General features: G+C 31.7%; 1 protein-coding gene across 1 annotated transcript in view; it reads right to left on the bottom strand.

Annotated features, from left to right (window-relative positions):
* The window catches only part of LOC127708531 (uncharacterized), a 60,123-nt gene that overhangs the window by 9,690 nt on the left and 24,646 nt on the right, over positions 1 to 25,787 (bottom strand). The window contains exons 2-9 of the mRNA XM_052213429.1: positions 15,728 to 17,268; positions 12,325 to 13,016; positions 10,873 to 11,060; positions 3,822 to 3,992; positions 2,770 to 2,937; positions 2,268 to 2,389; positions 1,562 to 1,726; positions 41 to 196 (exon numbers count right to left, since the gene is read on the bottom strand). Of these exons, the coding sequence (XP_052069389.1) occupies positions 41 to 196; positions 1,562 to 1,726; positions 2,268 to 2,389; positions 2,770 to 2,937; positions 3,822 to 3,992; positions 10,873 to 11,060; positions 12,325 to 13,016; positions 15,728 to 17,268 (3,203 nt within the window). The remainder of the gene's footprint in view (positions 1 to 40; positions 197 to 1,561; positions 1,727 to 2,267; positions 2,390 to 2,769; positions 2,938 to 3,821; positions 3,993 to 10,872; positions 11,061 to 12,324; positions 13,017 to 15,727; positions 17,269 to 25,787) is intronic.

The following is a 25,787-nucleotide window of genomic DNA, read 5'->3' as shown; positions in this document are numbered from 1 at the left end:
ATATTAAATCACAAAATTTTTAAAGATCAAGTATGCTTACCTGTATAATAACATCCATGACAGGATCTTGATCATTTTTCAGCAGATCGTCCAAAATGTCGTCGTATGGTTTCGTCCCATTCTTTTCGGCATCCAATAATCCAATAAACCAATTCAACGGTTTGTCCGTGGTATTAAATGTTTCTTGGTATATTGGCTATTAAAATATAAATTACTCCATGATAGGTTACACCGGAATATATGGTAAACATTTGTTTTCAGAGTTTTTTATGAGGTGATATTTTTTTTTAATCCTGTAATGTGTGCAGGTGTTTAGATCAAGGTTTACATATGTATATTAATATTTATTATTTTTATTATTATTATTATTATTTAACAATACATAAAGGACAATAGAAACTTCCAAAAATATTGGACATTACAACATATCCCACCAAAAACTAACTATTTACTGGTTATACTGGATTTCTTCTTATTTTTTTTAATAATTATTTTGTTGTTTCGGTTTTGTACTTTTGTGTTTTTATTTTTGTATGTTTTATGCTGTGGAAATTAAATCATTATTACTTTAAGTTGGTACCAAACACCTTGACTAAAATTAATTTGGCTCGTTTAATATTCATAAAATTTTGACAAAATATTTACTTTGACCCTTTGACAAACTATAAAAAAATTTCAAAAAACTTGAAACACACATTTTATTGGAAAAATTTCATTGGATATATAGCAGTTTGACAAACACTAATTTCGATCACTGAGAAGCTTAATATTTCCTTAACAATAGAACGATTAGAGTGATTAAAACGTTCAGCTGATTTTTAAAGAGTTACCTCGCATTAACACTTTGATATTTTAAAATAATTATCGACCAATCGGAATCATTTATAACTGAATGGTCTACGTTTTTATTAATATTTCGCATGCAAAAGAAAGCCTGAAGACACCAAATGGATATTCAAACTAATAAATCGAGGACAAACTGATAACGCTATCGCAAAAAAAAACGAAATTTTACCAAAGAACAAAATCATGTGCTCAGGAAGGGTGACCTTTGCATTCATTGTCATATGAAAGTTATCATACTTCAACTCCTTATTTCTATACGGATACTTGGTCTAGCAAAACACGGAACATGGACTAGTTAACATAAAAAGCAAAGTCCGAGGATCTATTTACCTACCGGAAGTAGTGACCGGAAATTATTAAAACAATAAACACATTTTGGTTAAATAATGAAAATAATGCACACCTACCAAACACCTTTAAACATTACTATACTGAAACATCTCATTGTTCATTCCTAATTGATTTTTTTTTAGAAAAAAAGCATTTTCAAAGTACAATCGTGAACATAGACATTTTTACCTAGGAAAATGAATATGTGGCCTTTTATCGCATTACAAATACTAGAAAATTATATACACATGCACTTATTAGCAATGGTATTAGCAATTCGAGTCCATCAATGCAAACATATTCTACTAGGACTTCTTTATCGCTAACATTATCACTGACAGTAGGAAGACACTGTGCACTGTGGTAAAGGGGTGTCCTTACTTACTATTAATGCGATAGAAGCCACGATAGTTGCAGCCTGATGAAGAACCTGCTTAGGATCATTGCTACTTTGTGATTCTTCCATTCCGTCATTCACTAATGCGGTTATATTATTAATTAGGTCTGTTTCTGCTTGATTAGTTCTGTCAATATCGATGACATTAGTTACCTGGAAAAAGAAATTGCAATTTTTTCACAAAATACAAATCTATATACTTCTATTTTTAACGGTAAATAAAGGCAACATTTCGATTAAGCGTAAACAAATCAGGGTCACAAACCAAAACCGAGGGAAACACATCTTTTGGGTAAGATATATAAATCAATAACAAAGGAGGAAGTATAATAAGACTTGGCCCAAGCAATTTAAAAAAATTGTATACTTGTCTAAGGTACTAAAATTATGTTGATGGCATTGAAAACTTAACAGGTTACTATAAAACATACACTTGAGAGCACTACGATGTCATTTCCTTATTTGACCAAAAGGCGATTTCACTCACAGTTTTAAAACATATTTACAATCAATTTTTGTATCAAAATATCTTTTGGTGTAAAACTGTTGCTCATTCTTAAATATTAATGACAGGACCTCGACCTCAAAATGATGTACTAGCATTTTTCGCAACTACTGTCTGTTATATATTTAGTCATAATCACTTTGCTCGTTTATTTTGGTAAAAAAAAAATATTCAAAAGGTGAAAGTTACCGTTACTGGAAATTCCACTTGAGTATATCCGTTGTAGAAATCTTTAATGTTGACCCTTATTGTACTGTGAAAATTGTTTCCAGGGTCTCCTACAGCTAAAGTTGACACAATACTGCTGTCTCCTTTAAGTAATATGAAAATTGTCATTCAGGTTATTTGTTGAATTATTCAAGAAAGATGAATGTATTGTTTTCATAAAATCTAACGAAGCTTTTCAATTATGAAATAAAATGTAAAAGAATTATTGCTGATTTTCGGTTGGGTTCGTGTTTCAAAACTTTTATTTACTGTGTTTTAAAGACTTTTATTTGTCTTTTCGTGTTTTTTTCTTTTCTTTTGGCCGTGGTATATTGTCTTTATTTTCACCGACTTATGGTGTTTGGTTGTCCTTTTAGTATTTCTGCTTTTTTTAGGAAAAATAAAAATTAGTTAATTCAATTAATTTCAAAACAAATTGCATTCCAACTAACGTTTAATAAAATGTGTAAAAGTTTTGACCAACCTGTTTCTGACAATAACGATTCGACTATACCGTTCGTGGTATTTCTCACGTGATAAACAGAATATGATAACAATTCATTCCCATCATCTGCAATATTTCGTACATATCTTTCTCCTTCATCAAGCCATTTAGTGCATGTTACAGTAAACCACGTCGTTACTGAAATACCTATAAATAAGAATGTGTCCATAGTACACGGATGCCCCACTCGCACTATCATTTTCTATGTTCAGTATTCCGTGAAATTGGGGTCAAAACTCTAATTTGGCATTGATAATTAGAAAGATCATATCATAGGGAACATGTGTACTAAGTTTCAAGTTGATTGGACATCAACTTCATCAAAAACTACCTTGACCAAAAACTTTAACCTGAAGAGGAACAGACAGACGAACGGATGGACGAACGAACGGACGCACAGACCGAAAAACATAATGCCCCTCTACTATCGTAGGTGGGGCGTAAAAAATAATCATTTGTAAAAGATTTCGATTATTCAGAGTGCAACCTTATCATATCCTTGCTCTCCAAATGATAAAGATCTGAGTGATTTATTTTCATAATGAATCGGTTTCATTATATAATAATTAAACTTTACACTTGTTTTTGTTAATATGTTTTTTGATTGAGTTAAGCCATTTCAATTGATATTTTATAGTGTGTCTTTCTATGTTGTGATGTTAAACTATTGTTTCAGGTAGGGTGAAGGTTGGCGCCTATTAAAACGTTTAAACCCGATGCATTTGTTTGCACCTGTCCTAAGTCAGGAACCCGATGTTCAGTGGTTGTCATTTGTTGATGTGGTTCATAAGTGTTTCTCGTTTCTCGTTTTTTATATAGATTATACCGTTGGTTTTCCTGTTTGAATGGTTTTACACTAGTCATTTTGGGGCCCTTTATAGCTTGCTGTTCGGTGTGAGCCAAGGCTCAGTGTCGAAGGCCGTACTTTGACCTTTAATGGTTTACTTTTACAAATTGTGACTTGGACGGAGAGTTGTCTCAGTGGCACTTATACCACATCTTCTTATATCTATATACAAATATATACATACCTGTATCTGGGCTTATTGAACAAGTACCGGCGTATGGTGGAGCATTTACGGACACGATATACTCTGCCTCTGAAGGTGTTCTACCTGGAGTCCTCAACAATAGATGAAATTTTACTCTATCCATTTGTTGAAGGGCGTCGGGTCTGATACCTATCTCCTCAGCAGTAAGAGCTATTAAATGAAGAATAGTACCTGCTTAGTATTCTAGCATAAATAAGGATGATGGTTCAGATAATGAAACACCAAGTGATTACAAATTGCACCCCTACGTTGTAGCAATATTTCTTAATTTACAGCATATATTTGTTTTTATTGCATAATCTTTTTTTTTCAGGAGCAATAATAAAAATCATTTTATTTAAAGTTGATGTGGAAATTATTTGCGAGCGATACTAATAAAGGGGATTAAGAAAAACGTTGTGCGTGCATGGGAATCATTTCGTTTGTTCGTCTTTGTCAAATTAATTAATCGATTGATATGAAGCGTTTACCTTTCCAGGGTTAAATACAGGAGAGACATTTAAATTGTGTTTGAGTCTTCCGTTAATCTAAAAGAGATAGACCTTTTCTTTGACTATTTGCCATAAATATGGTAACAAATAATGTTTTTTTAAGGAAAAACTGTTAAAGCTTAATTTATCTTGAAAGATTTTTGCAGCGATTTTAAGAAAAGATATCTAGGAAAAGATAAATGATAAAAAGAAAAATGTTTAAAAAAAAAACAATTATGCCGGCACAAACATTTGACTTCTTCAGTGTAGGTCTCATTTTCGAAATGACCTTTGATATTCTGAAAGTTCTTTAAAGTGACCAGTACTATCTCTTGTACAATGTTAAAGTTCTCATAGTTATACCAGGTTTTTCCCTTAATTTCTGTCATATCTGTATAAGAATATAATAAAAATAACTATGTGAATTTAAAGAAAATAGTTTTTACCTTTTATATAAAACATTTAATAATGGAATATTACTTTTAATCATGTTAATTGCATTCTGAAAAAAATACATCTAAGAAAACTGAGCAAAACCTAAACTCATGATGAAGTTTATTTTAACAAGTCTGAACCTCCTAGACCAACAAGTAAAATCAAACCAAAACGAAAATTGTAAATCTTGGAAAGTGCAATTCTGAAATGTGATGCATGCACATATTGTGAAGTTTTTCAGGTACAGTTCAAAATGTTATTATTATATTTTCTTATTCAATGACACGTAAATAAAAACCTCAATCACAATTCATTAAAAACAATAAGTCTTTCTCTTTTAAGTTTTTTCTGAGAAAATCAATCGTAGACATCTATTATTTCTAGCAAGTTAATCACATTATATCAATAAGTAATATTAAAAAACATTACTTATGACAATTTACTAGATTAAGTTGAGTATTTACATATTTTCTATCATATTTTGTTATTAGGATTATCTGTACCATACGCAAAACAGCTATAGATATTGTAAACAATAATTCAGTATGTATTGAATGGTATGCAGTGCAAAGTTTATAGATATGAACGTTTATAAATTAGAACTATGCATATATTTGTCACACCTTAACGTAAGATTATTAACATGCTTGACCCATCGACTTCCATATATCATAATCGAAATATTATTTCTAGAGAGCTCTTGCTTTTAAACAAAGCAGATACTATGGGAAAATGTAAATTTAAACTGCATGGCAGTATAACTTACAGTAAAAGGAAGATAACTTCCAAATTAAAAAAAAAATATCGTTCTTTTAAGGAAAACATGTTCTTTAAAATTAAAAAAAGAGTTAGTACAAATCGATATTAACCCAATAGATTAAATAGTTCTCATAAAAGCTGTTCGACATTGATCAAAATACTAAGGTTGTTAGCTTATGTTTTCACAACTTACACATGTGTATGGCACTCCTGAACCACTTTTATTACTTAATCTTAGATTATCTCAGATACAATAGGGTTTTCTCAGATAATCCCGGTTTATCTTAGATAAACTAAGATTTTCTCAGCTTAATTCAAATTCGAGAAAATCCTAGTTTATCTCAGAAAATACCAAAAAATCATTATCTGGAGAAAATTCCGGTTTATCTCAAAAAATAAAGAAAATCTAGGTTTTTCTGAACGATTTTCAGACGTGCCATACATGTGTGTCCTAATCGATGCATACCTTTATTTAAAAACACTTTTTCTAATTTGTTTCTTTTTAACAACATTAGACAACCGGGCTAAAATGGTAAATTGCAATCAATACGTTCAAAAATGAACTTGAACATCGGCTTGAAGAAACTCCAATCGAACGATTTGTAGGTATAAGAAAGATCGAAACAACAGATATAGCAACCCTGTTTTATTTATTTTTTTATTCTACCCTTAAATTAACGTTTATTGTTTTCAAATAGGAATTAAATTGCATTTGTGTTTCCACAATGATATTTACTACAATGTTGTTGGTACAATATTCTTGCATCAACTTTTACAGAAAATGACAGAGTATTTGATTTTTGATTTTATAAGAGTATATGATATCGTGGCTTTATCTCCTGAATGGACGGAGGGAAATTAATAAGTGAAAATGCATGCATTTATGCACATGTTATTTGGCAGATAAAAATAACATTTTTTTCTTTTTTCGAATGTCATACATTTTTAGGCATTTCAAGAAAACACAAAAGATTGCAAGTGTGTGTGTCGTGAAGGAAAATAATCGTAATATATAAAGATATTTGTGATATCCGTGATAATTGTGTTGACAAATGTACATGTATGTTATTAAATCCCCTTCTTACCTACTGCTACTACACCTAAAACCAAAATGATTAATTCATATAATTATTGGAATATTTTATTATCAACATTTAATATATGTGCATTGTTTGAGTATAAATTCTAACTTAGTTTTATCCTGCAATTCGCCGTTTCAGAATGTAATGCATCATGGGTAATACATTCAAACGTTTACTCCAAACGTCGTGATTGGTTAAAAAAGTCATAAACAATGGAAATTCAACCACTGACGGGACGTTATTTTCTTTTTTTGGGTACGAACAATAAAATTACCCATAGTCCTTTAGAATCTGAAACGGCCAATTGGCTATCTTATACATTTACAACTCAATAAATATGCTGTAATTGTATACTACAGTTGATTATTACCCAAGGCCACCAAAGGGAAATAAAACGAAAATAATTACTGTAAGAATTAGTTTTCCTATGTGTTAGAGCAACACCTTTGCACAAAATAATTGCATGATAAAAGCAATCAGTACTCAGTGTCTTTAAATATCAGCAGTATATGTACTCGGTTCGAAACAGGAGAAATGTTCGCTGAAGAACGCATTTCACTTATTTCATAGCATCGTACAAACAGACTCATCAAATACAACTGATATTTACAGACACTAAACACTTGTTTAGTAACCACAATATCAATTTACCGCTTTGAAAACGTTTTGTTGTATTGTGTTAAACTGGTTTGAACCAATTCTTAAAAGCGCATTTACTTATGAATTAATAATAATTTAAGGTAATTTGGATAAGAGAGGCGAAAGATACCAAAGGGACATTCAAACTCATAAATCGAAAATAAACTGACATCGCCATGGCAAAATGGAATCGAAAAAAACTAAATTTTTTGTTTGTTTGTTAAAAAGACCATATGTATACACGCATGTCATGAATATGTATTTTCCTGATATTTGTGAAGTTAGAACTATTCGAATGATACGATTGATATAGAGTATGTATTTAAAACATATCATTTATAAACTATTCCTAGTAAGTTATATAATAAACACAAAATTAATGCAATTCTTAATGAAGTCAAGATTAGTTGACGGATAACAATATTTATGGAAAAAAAAAAGTTCAACAAGTAGGATTGTTTTTTCTAGTTTTCGTTAAAAACTGTTCCTTTGAAATTCAATTGCACAAGATTCACAAAAGAACAGCGTTCCAATGACCCCGCGTTGCACATATATTCAAATTTTATCTGTCCAAGGGTAATAGTTAAAACAATTATTTTAATTTTTTTGATAAATATCTCACAAAAATGAAGGAATGAGATCACTTGCAAGTTATTTTCCATTTTATTTCCAAGGGGAAAAACTCCTGTAAAATAGTTGGTCAGCCCTCTTCCATGACCTTACTGATAAGAGCCTTTGATATAAACTTCATTAAATTTCGTCAAGGTGTGGAAGGTGTGAGAGTGCCTACAATGCACTGTTGAATATAACTTACATTTCAAAGTGACACGACTCAATTAACAGATCAGCGCTGATTTTCGACCTTACCCAAGACATTGCGGATATAAACCTATGATATTAATTTCATAGTAATCCTACAATAAATGCAGGTGTGAGTGTGCTTCAATGCAATTTTCTACATAATTAATATTTCAAAGGGGCATAACTCTTTTAAAAGTATTCGATCGGCACTGATTTTCGAACTTGTCCAGTATATCTATGTTCCCCGGGAGGACAAATAATCATTCAAAACAAGGTTTGTTTGTATACACCGCATATAAAGCACTCTCTTTTTTAAATGTAGCAATTTAAACAATTGCTTTTCAACAACTAACGATACTTGCATGTATTTATCATTATTCGATTTAAAACAATATGAATTCAAATATGTTCAGTTACATTGACCATGTGCATATAGTACAGCTTCGAAAACTAACTACCAAAGTTTTTTTATTCTGCATCAAAATTGGGATTAATCTACATGTTACAAAGAAAATGCGATGTTTAATGCATTTAAAATGCCTGTACCAAGTTAGGAATATGACAGTTGTTTTCCATTCGTTTGATGTGTTTGGGCTTTTGATTTTGCCGTTTGATAGGAGACTTTCCGATTTGGGTTTTCCTTGGAGTTCGGTGTTTTTGTTATTTTACTTTTTTGATCGACATCGAGAGAATGACATCTTAATAATCTCCGATACATTAGTGTCACATTGAAATGTAAAGACAGTGCTCAACCACTGCCCATAATTTGAGCATTTTGATCATTTCGTTCCTGAAATTTCATCACATTCTTCCGGTGCAGAACATATGCTTTATCTACTTTTTAAACTTTTAAACTTTAATTTAGCGTTTCTAAAGCTGAATTTAAAGAAACTTAATTTGAATGCTGTACAGTTTGGATGTCCAAAGATCTTTTACCATTGTTGACGATGACGAATCGTTAGTTCCTCGATGTAATTGTATTTAGCCTTCGCCGTTATCGGTACTTTGACACTGATCATTGAATATTATATACATTAGATAAAGTGAACAGTATATACATTTGATAAAGTATCAATTGGTAGATAAAAAACAAGTCCGAACAGTACCCCTTCAAAAATATATACTCAGTTTGTGGTCCAATTAGCATGACAGGATTGTACATTTTTCAACGAAATGTATTTTTACAAATAAGAACTTATATCGTATCATTAACATTACATATTATTGTTGCACCAAAATGAGCAATTAGACAATTATTGCCCCTTCAGTGATGCTGGAGGCAAAAATGTTTGAAAATCCAAAACCTAATACAAACGTTGAAGAGTTATTACATTGAGAATGAAAATTTATGTGCTATATATATTACATAATACTGCTGGAAATAAAAATTTAAGCCTGGAATATATGTCTAGTAGTACAGTTTTTGCCATTTTCAGTTACCCAATGAAGCAAAGTTCCAAATATCAATGCTAGTGCAAAACAATCAAAATTATTAAGATATAAGGAGATTTAATGTACCAAGGAACATTCTTCGTACTTAAGGATTAGTGTTATTTACGTTATGAAGATGTCACCCATATAAAATTTCAAATTCACATTTAACTAATATATGTTTAACTTCAAATTATTCCGGTTTATTGAATTGATTTCAACAAATTTTCATCACGACTACTGAATTTCTGATTTATTAAAAATTCAACAGAGCGGTATACATCGAGAAAAGAATTTAAAAATGTTGTAAAGTTCAATCAAAATTAGCAAAATGTAGAAACTAATTATATGTTAGCTGTTTTGTATATAGGCAACAGTGGCATTTGCAATACATATCATAGAATTCACCATCCTACAAATCAGGCACTAGCTTTAGATTTATAAAATTTTAAAAGGTTATACCCTATGTACAATGTACATATATGAAAGACGTTGTTTTATCTAGTGACACATAAATATTACATCTTTGCAATTAATATAATAACATGAACTTTCCTTCAAATTCTCTATAGTTTCAACTGCAAGGGACATATATCATCTCTTAGAAGGTTTATATTTAGTGTAATATAATTCTGTACATTAAATGGACGACTCAAAACAGCTAAGGAAAAGTGATGGTCATATATTTTAATAAATGTAGTACAATTTGAAGATTTTGCTTGCTGTTAGAATACATTTTGATCGTGTGGCAGTATCCCTTTTCCGGGTATTATTTAAAAGAACTACAAATGATAACATGTTATAACGTAATGCATGATCACTAAAATCATTGACCTCTTATGCTTCAGAAACATGGGCTTATAGCATCATTCTATAGCATCATTCTATATGACTACAAGAAGTACTAAGTGTACAAATCAAATACTGAAGTGCTCTTGAACATCTTTAACCTTATTGAGGTGCTCATGAAAATTGTAAACCTTACCTCCTGCTAGTTCTAATGAAAATAAAAGGGGTAACATATAATTAGACGCTAATTCGATATACAGATCAACAAAATACAGTTTTTTCATGATTGGTTTAAATGATACATAACGTTTACAATATATATGACAACAATAAACAATAGTTTTGTGTTCAGTAAAATTTCATCAAAATTACTTGTTCATCTTAAGGCACTCAAACAATTTAACAACAGTTTATACAACCAATTTGTACGACAGCATAAAAACGTCAACAATATATGCAACATTGGAACAAAACATTAGGAATTTTAAGGAAAATGCAATACAATATTTGTTTTGAATAAGCAAATTTTGTTTTAGTTGATAACTTTACCAAAGCACAAAGAATAGACTTTGCAGGTCTGTAAGGCTTTTAATTCTTACAAACAAAACAAAGTGGATCACTTACTTGTCTCTATTAGTTGTGACTGGTTGATTCGTGGTACCGCATCTAAACTGTCAAATACTCCTGTTCCGTTATTGTACACATATATTGACCACTCGTAGTTGGTATCTGATAAGCTACATGCTGGACAATCTGCATTAAGTATAAGTAAGGAGTTCAGGGACAATTTCGGTAGACAATTTCTTTTGCACCTGAAATAAAAAATCTTATGTATTATTTTTAGTCGTACACTTTCCTCAGATGCGTTGTTTAAGTAGACAACAATCTTACTTGTCTAAAACCTATAAATGCTGCTCTTGTATGATGTCTAATTACTAGATATAATTCATTTGCTTATTTTAACAGGAATAACCCAAAGTGTTTTATTCGTGTCGTACATGAGTTCAGTCTCATGTTTTCGCTGGGGTTCGCGTTGATTAATCTTTAGTTTTATGAGCAGTCTACTGTAGTCTGTTAACAATAAGAAGATGAGGTATGATTGCCAATGAGACAACTATCCACCAAAGTTCTAATAAAGTGGATGTAAGTTTGTCTCATCTTCGTTTTTCGTTTTTGTCACGGTTATGTTTTAGGGTTTTTTATCCGACTGTTTTACATTGTCACTTGTTATCGCCTACCCTTTTATCAACATATGATAGAATATATTAATTTATAACATTGGTTGCAATGACATACCGCGAGTACCAATCATCAACATATGATAGAATATATTAATCTATAACATTGGTAGCAATGACATATCGCGAGTACCAATCATTTTAGTAAAAACGAATAGATTCACATGTGAAATTAATATGTAATTTCAAACCTTTAACGTCATATTTTTTATTTCAAATTCTTTCTGGATAAATGTTCGCTTTCAAAACTATGTTACATGTACCTCAGACAACTTTATTTATGTTATTAAATGTTGTGAATACAAACAAGATTGTATAGACAATCAGGCATGTTACTCGGTAAAAGGATGACTGCATTCTACCAGACAAACTTTATTAAGTCAACATTTCGATCTGTGTACAGCGGACAAAAATTGTACACTTTTCATTTTTTTTTATCATATCACTGATACTTTCACACAGTATTACCGTATGAATAAAATATTTGTGACATGTATATAACAGTCACAAATTGCAGTCACTGAATGTTTTGAAATAAAACTTTACAGGTGAGTGAATATTTAATTTGAAAATGAAAAACAAATGTCGACAGAACATATTAAGATTAAGACTCAACAAAAGTGAAATATACCTTATACGACATGCCAAAGGAAAAAAGATCGCGAAAACATAACCGATAAGGCATGAGCGAAAGGACAGAATATGATTGATACTACCTAACACAAACTTAACACCTTCTTATTTAGGTATATGTACCTTTGTAAACAGAATAAAATGTAAATGAACGTTTTTAATTTGTTTCATACTTCAGTGGAGCAAATTTAACGTTAATACTTACAATATTTCACTTGAAAGGGCGTCCCCAGTTCGCACCCTTACAGCTTGAATAGCAGTTGCTGATCTGGTATTGTTAACACTTTCTAATTGTGCAACTGTCACAGTTGTCGTTTTGTTGGTATTCACCTGAAACAAATACCATGTATCCGCAAGGTCTGCAGGTTGTATTGTCCACCTTGCTCCTGATAAAGGTACATTACTGCAACCAGATCCAAGGGTTGTGATGTCTGGAGCTCCGGGTGTGCCAAATTTTCCAAGAACTTCGTCCACTTGTGACTGTGTAAGACCTTGACGACATTTCCACTCATAATTAAAAGGGACGGTTTTGTATTTTAATACTTTATCATCTGTTGCTGGCCCAGCATCTATAACCAGTTCGTCATTTTTGTTTACATATCTACTTGAGCCTCCCTGAATTCCCGTTACAATAGGTGGTAATCTAAAATCAACGTACATATCGTCCTCTAAAGATTGGCCAATATCTGTCAAATTAACAACCATTCGGAGCATATATTTTCCTTCAGCAATTGACTCTTTCCCAAAGAAAATTGTAGCAGATTTTGGTTGATTTGCAGGATTAGAATAATATTGGTCTTTAATATATGTGTCATTTTGGAGTTGTGGCCATAACTCCCAGTAGTAATCTCTTGAACTGTTTCGACAGGTAAGAGTTACAACACCTTTGCTTGTTATCTAAAAGAATAAAAACCACTACCGTCTTCAACTTGTTAAACATATCTAATCCTATCGCCTCTAAAAAAATAATTGACTATTCCCTTTTTGAAACATTCTAACCAAAATATTACATTTTTTCTTTTTGTATCTACTCTTATATAGCGCATACAGAAATATTGCTTTCGTTGAATAATAAATCAACAAGTCCTGCTTATAGTGACCTTTTTTTCTCATTTTTGTTAATTAATCGTTATTATATTTGTTCAATATTAAGCTATTTCAGGTAAATATTAAATCCAATTACTCATATTAATTTATTTCACACAGGGATCATTTTCAAAATATTTATTATATTCATAGTATCACAACTCAAAATCTAAGTACACAATTTTGATAAATTTAGCAAAATATGAGTATTTATAAGTAACAATGTTCTTGAGGGATAATCTTAACCAACATCAAAAATATGGTAGAAGTAAACTATGTATTGACATTCAGATAAAAGTCAATTCATATTGGTTAAATATACCATTCAATAAAATAACCGCCTCGTTGGTCTATTGGTAGAGTGTTCGACTCAAGTGCGTGCGCGGACGGTCGTGGGTTTTAACTCCGGTCGGATTAAACCAAAAACTTGAAAATTCAAGTTGATATTTGCTGCTCTCCCGCTTAACACGCGGCAATTTCAGTTAGAGCAAAGACTGGTTGTTCTGGGTAAGAATAGTATGTCCGTGTTAGGTGTTACCTTGTGAACTAGCACGTTAAAAATCCGGATCATCGTGTCGGTCTAGCACAAAGCAGAGTTTATATTCATGTCATTTAATCATGTTATTATTTAAATTGGATTCAACGGCCATCCTTTATCATCCTACAATAACAATTTTTTACAAAAAATAGTATTTTATCAAAATGCCTGAAATAGTAGCGCTGATTAATACTTTAAAAAACATTATGGAAATAATATTTCAAAATTTCGACATTTCGAGGGAAAAAAATAATGGAAATTGCCCCTTCCTCTCTTTTAACAGATAAACTCGGGATAATCAGTTATTATGCAATCTGCCCGGCACCTTTTTCTGTTAAACAAAATCAGACCTCGTGTTTGTACCTGAAAATCGAAAAGAAATTTCGTAAATTCCTCCTATCTAGGACCACCACAATGAGATATGATGTAAAGAGGAACATTTTACACACTGCATCGGTTTAGATTAATACCCAGTTTCGCTGCCTAGCCAGATAGTTAAACTTCTAATTGATTAATATACGTTTTAATAAGAGTTATGTCTCTTCTTACACTAAAAAGATACTGTCTTGTATCAGAACTTTACTAACGAGGAATATTAAACAGTCAAATTATATATATATATATATAATTACCCATTTCGGGGCCTTTTACAGCTTAGTATGCGGTATGTATTTTGTATATTTTTGAAGGCCGTACGCTGACCTATAGATGCTAACTTCTACGTCATTTGGTCTCTGGTGTAGAGTTGTCTCATTGGCAATCATACCACATCTTCCTGTTTTTATTTGAACTTATGCACTGCCAAAATGTAAGTATCGACAGAATGTAGGACGTTAATGTTCATAGCTGTATGGCAATAAACATCGTCACCATAAAAAAGAATGATTTGATATCCCGTGTGTAAAAAGTTTTCTACATGTACAGCCAAACTTCAAAACCAAATCATTGTATGGTTGAAAGTAAATAATTTGTGGTTACGAAATCTCAGACTTGATAATTTACCAGTGATACGTAGATTATGTTAATTGATACTTACGAAGTCACTACAGACATGGGCATAGTGAACGTGTTGGGATATAAAAAACATTATAAGATGGGACCAATAGAACATCACCATCAAAGAAAGAAAAATTCACAAAAGGGAATGAAAAATCGTCTCTTTTGTCGAATATTTTTGTAAAGACTTTTCCGTGTGAAACTGAAACATCAAAATCTAGGAAAGGACAAATATTGATGTTTACATTTGATTTATTTAAAGTAAGTTCCTTTGGATAAATTTCGGCAGGGTTTTTAGGGAATTCATGATTATTTAACCGGAAAATATAGTCAAGGTAACGCTAGGTGTTGTTGAATTTATCAATTAAAATGGAATTTAGACTGGTTTTTATGTAGTTTTGTCATAAGCTGTGATTCATAACAATACAAGAATAAGTCTGTTATTAAAGGTGCGCCATTGGTGCCTATGGGAATACCTACAACCTGCAGATAAACGTTTTTGCCGAAACGTACTTAGATGTTGTCAAGGAGAAAATTTACAGCGTTAATCATCTCATCACACTTCCAAGAAGTCTATCCAGCATATTTACCATTTTCATTACTGACGAAGGTTTTATATGAGTTGAAGCAAATAAATTTTCTCTTTGTCAACCGAATTAAAATAACCATCAAAAGCACGTAATTTATCAAAAACATCCAAAGAATGGAGCATTATAGAAAAGAGCTTCGGAAGCATGAAATTTATAATGTGTTGCTTTCATTTTTTTTCAGAGTATCGGACTAATCTGGGATATAGTTTTTGTTTTATCAGAGGAAAAATATATTGACCACAAACTAGTCCTTTTTAATTATACAGAGGTAATATATACATAGTTGTTTTCCGTTCGTTTGGTGTGTTCGAGCTTTTGATTTTGACATTTGATAAGGGACTTTCTGTTTAGATTTTTCCTTGGGTTTCGGTATTATTGTTATTTTACTTTATACATACCGTGTTGTCATTTGTAATCAGTATGGCTAATGGGTTTTTCTCATCTTTGTAACTGGTACTAAATAATGTTCCAATTTCAAAACAGTCTGATGTAACGTTGACGTTTCCATATAATGATAGATAGCTGATCTGGTTGGAACAATTAGCTGATAATGGAATATTTCCCGTGTCAGGATATGTAATAGCAACTGTATAGTTAACAGTATCAGAAATTAGATCAAAAACTTCTGTTGATACCACCCCACTAACGTTAAAAGAACACGTGACATTATATAATGGACCATCAGCAGCGTTTGTAAGCCTGATTCCTATCATTTGAGCATCAGATAGTTTTGCCTCTGCTGGATGAAGAAATTCTAAATTTTGAATCGTTTTTTCAAGGGTTACTGTTAGTGAAAAGTTCAATAATGATGTTTCTGAATAGATGGAAATAAATAAAGCATGCGCGCCTAAAGAAAGACCAGCTTCAGCATCATTTATGGTATTGCCTGGGGTTAACAAAGATAGGTTTACGGTTTTATGGTAAGTTCCACCGTCGTAAATATCTGCGTTGAGTGTTCCCATTGGAAATATAGCATCAACATCCATCATGAAAGCGAAATTAAAATTTGGATATAACTCGTATTCGGGAGCACTTACATTAACATTGTTTATTCGGTTCTGTACAATAATGGTAGTTGTATTATCAAACATGCTAACATAGTTAGATGCTCCCATTACGATTGTATAGGTTCCAGTCGCATTAAATGAGTGTGTATATTCATATGATGAAACAAATCCGGTTGTTGTTTCAATGTATGCAACCTGGTCGATTTCAGTAGAATAAATTATATCGGATCCGTTTGTCGTGGTTATTCCAAATGTAACAGAATCATCAACATGGATCCTAAACGGGGAGGAAACATTCATTGTAGAACTAAATCCATCGATCGCATCGGCAACAGCAAATACTAGATAACGCTTCAAGGTAGTTAACTCATTCCATACTACAACCTCTGCTGCATGTTGTCCTAGACCAGGTAAATCATTGCCAAACACATCAAAAGTTTGAACCAGTGACGAGGAACCATTCGGTGAAAGGTAAAGATTTTCCCCAGTTTCAATTAGCGAAGCGTTAATCCAAACATCAGTACCTTCATCGTATGAAACTTTTATGGTTTTAGTTTCAGACCTTATCATAGGTATAAATATATTTGCATTTGTGTCTTCTACAATTAGATGTTTTATTTCTGTTCCAATGTAAACCAACTGGTTGTCATATCCAAAAATAGCCCCAACGACACAGTATGCAGAAACGTTTTTATATCCTGCGGATGTAAAATTGTACGTTGAACACTCCGTAGCTGAAAAAATAGGTTCTAACCATATTGACCCTGTATCATCCCCGTGTAATACGGAGCATGTAACGTTTATTCCGTTATCAAATATCGGACAGAACGTTGCTCCGAAGTCTGTTCCTGTATTAGTTACGTTCAATTCAAACGCATTGAATTGTGTTACTGCTAATGACGTTGATATGACTGAGAAAAAACTCAGTAAACCTGAAAAATACAATTAAAACAAAATGAAGTCTCTCTTTTCAAAATGAATTCGCATGGCGGTTGATGCATACATAGCAGGAGACACCCGATCTCGCGCTCCTTTTGGAGTTCTTGCGATTCCATTGGTTTCTGTTAGTTTCCTTGATTATTCTCTTCCTATTCGATTTACGAAATTTGAACATCGGCAAACTACTGTCGCCCTAACTTACTGCTTGTAATATCTTGGGCTTATTTTGTAAGTACGGAAAATTAACCAAGTGCTATAGATAGGATAGGACCGCAAATGCCATAGGGAACGAATATTTCTGCTTTATAGTGATGTGTGTAAAGTATCTGAAACTTATTACAACAGTGTCTAAAGAGAACATTTTATTTTCAGGAATTGAACGTAAAAAAAATAGTTGCAATCTACATCAGGCAAAGTTGACTTTAGATGGATTTGGTTATTATTTTAGGTCCCTTTTGGTCATACAGTTCTTTAGGTGTTTCGGGTCTTATGCATCCTTGGCTTTCAAAGGTAAATCCAGAAAAGTGCTTTGGACGCATAAAATTTAAAAATTTATAAATTGTTATTTTCATATTGTACAAGGGCAATACTAAGGTAAAAAAATGTCTCAACCTTATTTTGAACTGAGAAATGCCAACTTGGAAGGAAGAAATGTGTACTCGGAAAGGAGAATACTTATTTGGAACTAAGAAAAGTTAACTTAGAACTAAGAAATGTAAAATTGGAAGAGAGGAATGTCTATTTGGAACTGAGAAATGTAAAATTAGAAGGGGAAAATGTCACGTTTGAAATGAGAAATTTCAACAAAGAATATCCCTACCGGTCTTTGTTAAAACGAAACGGAAGTGTAGGGTCTAATATATTGTTAGAAACTTGTATTTTATAGATACTTTTCCATAAATACATCTGCTTAGAAAACACATTACAACTGCACAATGTAAAAAAAACGTATAAGATGATTATTCAACTCATTTTTTGGGAATAAAACGTTCTAAAGGAAGATCGGGTGTGTTCCACAATCTTGGATTGTAAAATAGCAGAATACAATTAGAGCTTTAATGACATATCAAGTTTTGGAAATGTAATTCATTTTTAAACATTTTATCTCAATGAAGAAAATTAAGTGTTGAGGTTATGAATATTGCGACTGTTTTAACAAATACAGAACATTTTTGAATGATCTGATTATTTACCACTTTATCATGGTAGGGTAGATAACTCATATAACCTTACTTTTCAAAGGGAATGTGTAGGAAATTTCCCCATTTTGCTTTGTGGCAAGAAAAACGAGTCCCGTGACCCCAATTTTTCTTTTCTCTTAACAAGCTTGAAAAACAGCTCCATGACCAATTGTTGTTATTATGTGTTTTTATCGACTTTATGTATACCCCTGATCTTCTTTATTTAGAGAAGCAACTGTCGCAGGCGAAATAAAAACTAGAGATCATTTCATGGCTGCATTGTAAAACCATCATTGTTGAGCGTTTTTTTTTACACTGAATGATTAAATGCAGTGAACTAGACCGAAAGTCGCTGCTGTCTTTAAAGTTCAAAATAAGTTTTAAAAAACTTTCCTTCGTCTGTTTTATGGTAAAACCATCTAAACAAAGCAATTTTCGGTTTGTGTATCAACGGCCAAACAATATTGTTTTCAAAACTTGATCAACAAGTGATCTTGTCTGGCTGCCTCCCTTTTCACCAAGAATGATTTGTTTTAAGACAAAAGAACCAGTCTACAATCTGTTATTGCTACAGAATGAAGATCATAAGCAAAGATTTTTGAAACCACTGTAAATCTGTCATAATAATTGGAAACTGAAGCATTAAATATCAATAAAATTTTCGCACAATAACTGATAAGCCACTAAAACGTGAAAACTGATCACTTCCCCTAAAGATTGTTTGTGGTATATTTAAACGCTATACATTTTATGGACGTATTCCATTTATTACAGAATTTGTATTAATAGTAGGTGAAATAGACGTAATTAGAACGCAAATAAAACCAAAATAAATAAATGTTGAAACAATCTAACCTTAAAAGTACAGTTTTTATAATAAATCACCGACATTTGTTGAATACTCAATGGTAGTTGGTCAATATTAAATATATGTACAAACAATCAAAAAAGACAATTGTAAGAAAGGGAAAGGGAAAACAACACTAACCTCATTTTGTTATCAAATTGATATTTTAATTACAAGCTTGATATATTTACGGTGAAATTAACACAAGGTATATTCGAGTATTGAAACGTTGCAATGTTTGAACACAGAAATATTATCTAGTCAACAACCGGTAATGTATGAAGTAATGTATATGACAAATCCCTAGGGAAAGGAAATATGAAATGAAGCAACAAGATTGTTTCCAAACTACTGAATAATATTATTGTAACATGTATGACATTTAATTGACGTTATAATTAAAACAACGTGTCACATTTATTAAGAAATTACAAATGGCGTTTCAGCTACATTAAAGCTCTATCTTTTTTTTTAATGTTTTACAGTCGTGAAATGTTTTAGTATCAAACAAGTAAGTTAAAATATTAAATTGTTTTGCCTTAACTGTTCTTCGCCATCATGATTACATTTCTTGTTCATATGAAAAACAAACCAGATGAAAATAATCATGACAGAGGCTTAACAATTTAACAATAAAGACAACTTCCACAGGTCAACTTATGGATGGTCTTCAATGACAGAAAAGTTTTAAAATCATATTGCAGCTGTATAATTCTATGGGGTAAACACAATGTTTGAATGAATTAAAGAAAACTCATCAAATACTAGTACTTGCTATCCATTATTATACAAAATATTTTACTGGACAAATAGCTGAAATATGTATGAAAAACAATACATCACAATTTATGCTGAGAAAACTATGTATGATAAAAAAAAAAAAAGCGTACCAAAAACGTGACGTTCAGTGCATTCATTAAAACTGCAATCACTACATCTTTCTTGATGATAAAACTGTATGTGGTTTATAGATCTTATGATTATAGATTTTAAGAAGTAAAATAACGCAAATGCACTTAATTTAACCCAATCCTTTCTACGAATGAAGAGCTCGTGGAGATAACCGCGATGCTCCTTTTAATACCGGTCTATTGTATCGGTATTGCCTGCTTAAAGGGGTATTAGCTATGATTTAGACAAAAAACTGAAATAAGATATTTTTTTGCTTCAAAAATATATAAAATCAGAAATGTTAAATAATATTTCGCTATAAGAAGTCAGTTTGGTTCAATTTTGTCAAAATAAGCTCAAAAACATCGCTGATTCAGTATTGGCTTGAAAGTCAATACTTCCAACTCAATTAAATACGTATTCTTGCAAACTTCAATTTGACTCTGAGTTGGAGATGGGTTACGCAAGTGCTAAGGATATTCAGTTATTAAAAGAAAAAATGTCTGTATTGAAAAGGAAAAATCTATAACATGAAATCAAGCAGACTTTAAAAAATCGTCGTTATACGACTGCATGTGCTAGTCTGTGTATTTATATTTATATTTATGTTTATATCGGGCCATCCGTATGACCACCGGCATTCTTCGGATGTAATTTCGAAGGTTTATTAGATGCCGTCTTGATACACACGACATACTGATACATAATACCGTGCATTATATGAAAATTTGAGTTTAATCGGTGAACATGAATTTTAAAGCTAATGTCCCGTAAACATTTATCATGCGACTGCTTTTATAACGCACACTGTTCTAGTCTACCAAGTATACTTCCGTGTTAAAATCTGAATAAAAATGTATTCGCCATTTACGTTGAAAGTACTTGGCGCTGCCATGCACATGAATCGCCTTACGTAAGATTACATGGTGCAACGTTTACTCTTAATGGCATGTGGATCATTACTACTGCTTTACCGATAAAAAAAATTCAAAAGAAAATTTTTATCAAATGTACTATGAAGTCAAAAGAGAGGCGAAAGATACCAAAGGAACATTCGAACTCACAAGTCGAAAATAAACTGACAACGCCATGTCTAAAACAGAGAAAGACAAACAGACAAACAACAGTACACAAAACACAACATAGAAGACTAAAGACTGAGCAACACGAACCCCACCAAGAGCTGGGGGATCTCAGGTGCTCCGGAAGGGTAAGCAGATCCGGCTCCACATGTGGCACCCGTCGTGTTGTTAGTACAACGTTATTCAAGCACTTTTCCATAGAAACAAATATAATTTTAGGACAAAACTTATACTTCATATGCGCCTTCTAATCCAAATGTAATAAAACTCAATCTAGAATGTAGATTTGGTACTCAATTCACAAACAAAAGCAGAATTGTCGGTCGTTAGTTAGCTGAACCGCTAGTGTATGTTGTATTCTGTCAAAATTGATGCTAAAACGAACAAAGCATTTATTTCTGTGTGTCTCATTTTAATCGTTTTAGTCCCAAATATACATAAACCCTTTTTGAAAGCCGAGCGCATGAACAAAATTCCATACTTTCCTTGGTTATAAAGTTAATCTGGGTTTGTTCTATTCCAATTAATGACTCTTGAAGTGTAATGATAACAACTTAACTTGGTAATACTAGTAGTATTTTTAATTCAAATCCTGCTTAAAGTGTACTTCTGGTAATCCAAAGAAAACATAAGAAATTGAACCTCATTTTTCTGTATTTTTGTCAATTTTTTAAAATCTTTGAAATTAATTCTTGAACTTTACCTCCATAGCCTACGTCTTTATCTACATCAGTTTCATTTTATCATAAAACAAAAGGATTCTTAGTTCTCATACGAAAACAAAATGTCCATCATAATTACAATTTTTTATTAACAGCAACTTTGATCTGTGACCTATAGATTGGATCACGTTATGTCCGTTTAGCAGAAAAAGGAATTGAAAATCAAGCTTAAAAAAACATTTACTCAAATAAGGTTTTTAAAGTACATAAAATCATACATGTATATAATGTTTCAGTAGAGTTTCATTCAATACTATGAGGACAGTGGTTTCTGGAATATATACTCTAATATTGATGGTTTCATATTCTTTGGGATACATTGCTAATCAACACAGTGAAAACGCGCTTCGAAAACCCTTCCACATTTCCGCGTTTTTCGCCTCCGTATAAAAAGATTAAAACTTAAGTTCTGATTTTATAGACTTTCAGATACTTGACCATTTGCCCTTTGATCTGCTGTATATGAAAGTCTGCATAGTTTAAAAGCTTCTAGTGTATGCATTAATGAAAGGTGATGTGTTGTAAAACGTCCACAAGACCACAACCTACTGACACAAATTCCCAAATCACCAATGACAAATATGGAGTTCCTGAATGTTAGATTTATTTTCTTTTTTTCTTTATCTTATATAACTAAAGTATAGACAGCAGATTACTGACTATTGTAAAATTGTGTATTGAAAAAAGCGCATTGCAAACCGCCTGTTTTTTTGTTTTTTTGTTGTTTTTTTTTTGTCAACCATTCCTAAGTTCGTTCGATAATTAAATAATCGGAGGACAAACTGGTGTACACCAAACGTCAATATGCAGACTTTACTGTCATAAGATCTTTGAATATTGTTTTAATCGGTACTGGCATTGATTGTGTTATCAATGAATTATAACATAACTATAAATATTAATTGCTATACAGTTATTACCACTGTTCTACATCACCTTTTCATATATTTTGGTATTGCACAAGGTCATGTTTCACTAGACTGTTAACTAAAAGTATAGCGTCTTTACACTAAATCCATTGGATGTGTACTGATTGATATTTTGTCTTAAATACATCTTTTTAATATTTGTTATTGGCTTTGGACTATCTTTTAGTGAAAGCGAGTACTCTTAGATTGGTACTTTGTATCTTTCAAATTTTTTGTGATGTCTATAGATCTGATTACCCTTTTCAAATGTTTTTTTTATAATTTGTTCTTATGTCGTGCTTGTATACCACTGTCACAGGTTAGGGGAAAGTTCGGCACCCGCAAACATGTTTAACCTAGCTACATTCTGTATGTGCCTCTCCCAAGGTAGGTAACTGTAGTTTAGTGTTTTTGTTTGCTATTGTATATCATGTGTGTTCTTCGTTTCTTGGTTTGAATATAAATCAGGTCGTTGGTTTTCTCGTTGGAATTGCTTCACATTTTGTCATGTTATGGCCTTTTATATCTTGCTATGCGGTATGGGTTTTGTTGATTTTTTAGGCCGTACGGGGACATATAGTTACTAGTAATTACGTCATGTGGTCTCAGACCACATTTTCTTATTTTCTATTTAACATAGATAATTGATAAATATCAAACACCATAATCTTTGTTCAAAGTAAGACATAACATTATTATTAATATAAAGATATATATATAGATTTTATACCATTACTTCAAATACAATTTAGGAAGTACAATGAAATAGGAGTAGGCTTTAATTACAAGCATTAAGACTAAGTTAATTAGTATTGGAATTTTTATCGCTTTCTTTGGCTAAAATACATTGATTTCTACATTTATGTAAACCCAAGAATACACTAAAAAAAAAACCTTAAGTTCATTTTAACTATTTTACGTTTGTAATAGTGTTCCTATGTAAATATTTTAGAACAAATATGAAATGAAACAAATCCTTGTATGATACACTGACACATGGGATGTATCGATAATTTCAATAGCATGGTCAGTACTTTAATTTATAAAATTTCTTATTTGATCCTACTGCCTTATTATTTTTAATATTATGGACGTCCTGTTTCAGTTTTTTTTTTTTTTCATGTTATTTCATATTCTCATATTCTGCCAACCCCCTCCCAAAAAAAACATTGTTAAGACAAATGTCTAATAAAAAGAAGATGTCTATTCCAGCGAATACAGTAGAACAAAATAAAAGATGTCGCAGATGCCACCCATGGGTCTCGCTTGATACTTTTGCTAATAAAGTCAGTATCAAAAACTAAAATATCATTATTCTATAAATCATGGTACTAACAATATCAGCAAGTACTGATCAAAGGGGATATATCAATTACTTATAACAATGAAAATTACACTTTATACATTTAATGCTTCCAAAGCCCTTTTCATGATTTACCTTCATCAGGAACGCTTAAATTCGAATATTTTAAAGCCATGGATGTTTAGGAACCGATTCATTTGAAGAGCTATATGACCAAAAAGGACATAAACAAAATAGCCAAATCCATCTAAGGTCAATTTTGTCTGAGGGAGTTTAAAACTTAGTTTCTTTATAATTTCTAAATTTATGAACGGACAATTTTAGAAAGGTTTGTTATAAATCATAACAGTACACAAGTACTGACTACTGAGCTGATGATACCATCGGGGAATGCTAGTCCACCAGCAGAGGTATCGACCCAGTTCTGTATAAAAAATGAAAACAACATTTTACAAATTCCATGCATCTGAAGCGCTTTTCTGGATTTACCTTCATCAGGAACGTTCAAAGCCGAATATTTGAAAGCCAAAGATGTATAAGAACCGAAACAGTAGAAGAAAATAAATAAGAAAGAAGCAAATGATACTTTGAACAGTTTTAAATGTATTAAAGACCACCAAAAAAAAGAATTTACATCAATATCTGTCATAAAGAGTTCTTTTTTTCAATTTATGTTAATTCGGATAAATAAATAGACTGTACCCACTTATTGGACATATAATACGTAAATAGGTTTGTCATTGTAGTATTAAGATTATCACTTTCTTTAATTAAACAACTCCAAGGTAGGGGGTATCGATTCTTTAGCCAAATATTATATATAATAACACAAATATTAGAGAGCGAAAGTGCAGATTGAAACCTGAAGAAAACATTGCCAAAAAAATCATCATAGATACCAGGATTAACCGAGGCGAATTGTTATATTGTGAGTCAAGTGTTAGAGTAGAACGGTAGTAAAATCAGGTAGAATGTAACCCTCGTATTGACCAAGACAATATTGGGATTTTAAACTGTGTTATAGTAGATAAACATATAATTATTTTGTATATATGAAATGTTAGCACCATTATCTGTAAGAGAATCGATAATCATTAACGTGATATATATTAAAGTCATATGAAACTTCAAATTAAAAATAAAATATGTGTTATTTACTTGAATGGCTAAGTTTTACTATAAAACAAATGTACGTGAACTTTCTTGTAAAAGAAAATCCCTTATATTATCAAAATCTTCATAAATGTACTGCAATTGAATTATTGTCTTCCTGTACACTAATTTGCCGTTATTTTCCCGTATGCAGGGACCTTAACTACGAGACCTCTCGTTAGAACTTCGGCCACCGCACAGCGCAGGTGCGAGGGAAAACCGTGATGAAAGAAGGTAAACAAACTTGCACTGGAAGTTAAATAGTAATTACTGATTTTTAAAGAACACATTTAATACAACAAATTATTTAACGACTGTTGAAGAAAAGTTTTGTTTTCAAATGTGAACGCATGGAATTTATTAAAAAAAAATGATATCATGGCTGTATCTCTTACTTATTTTTCACAAGCTCCACATGCTCGATGA

Source organism: Mytilus californianus, unplaced genomic scaffold (genome assembly GCF_021869535.1).
Source record: "Mytilus californianus isolate M0D057914Y unplaced genomic scaffold, xbMytCali1.0.p SCAF_7, whole genome shotgun sequence".
Lineage (NCBI taxonomy): Eukaryota > Metazoa > Mollusca > Bivalvia > Mytilida > Mytilidae > Mytilus > Mytilus californianus.
This window is presented reverse-complemented; position numbering and strand designations above follow the sequence as displayed.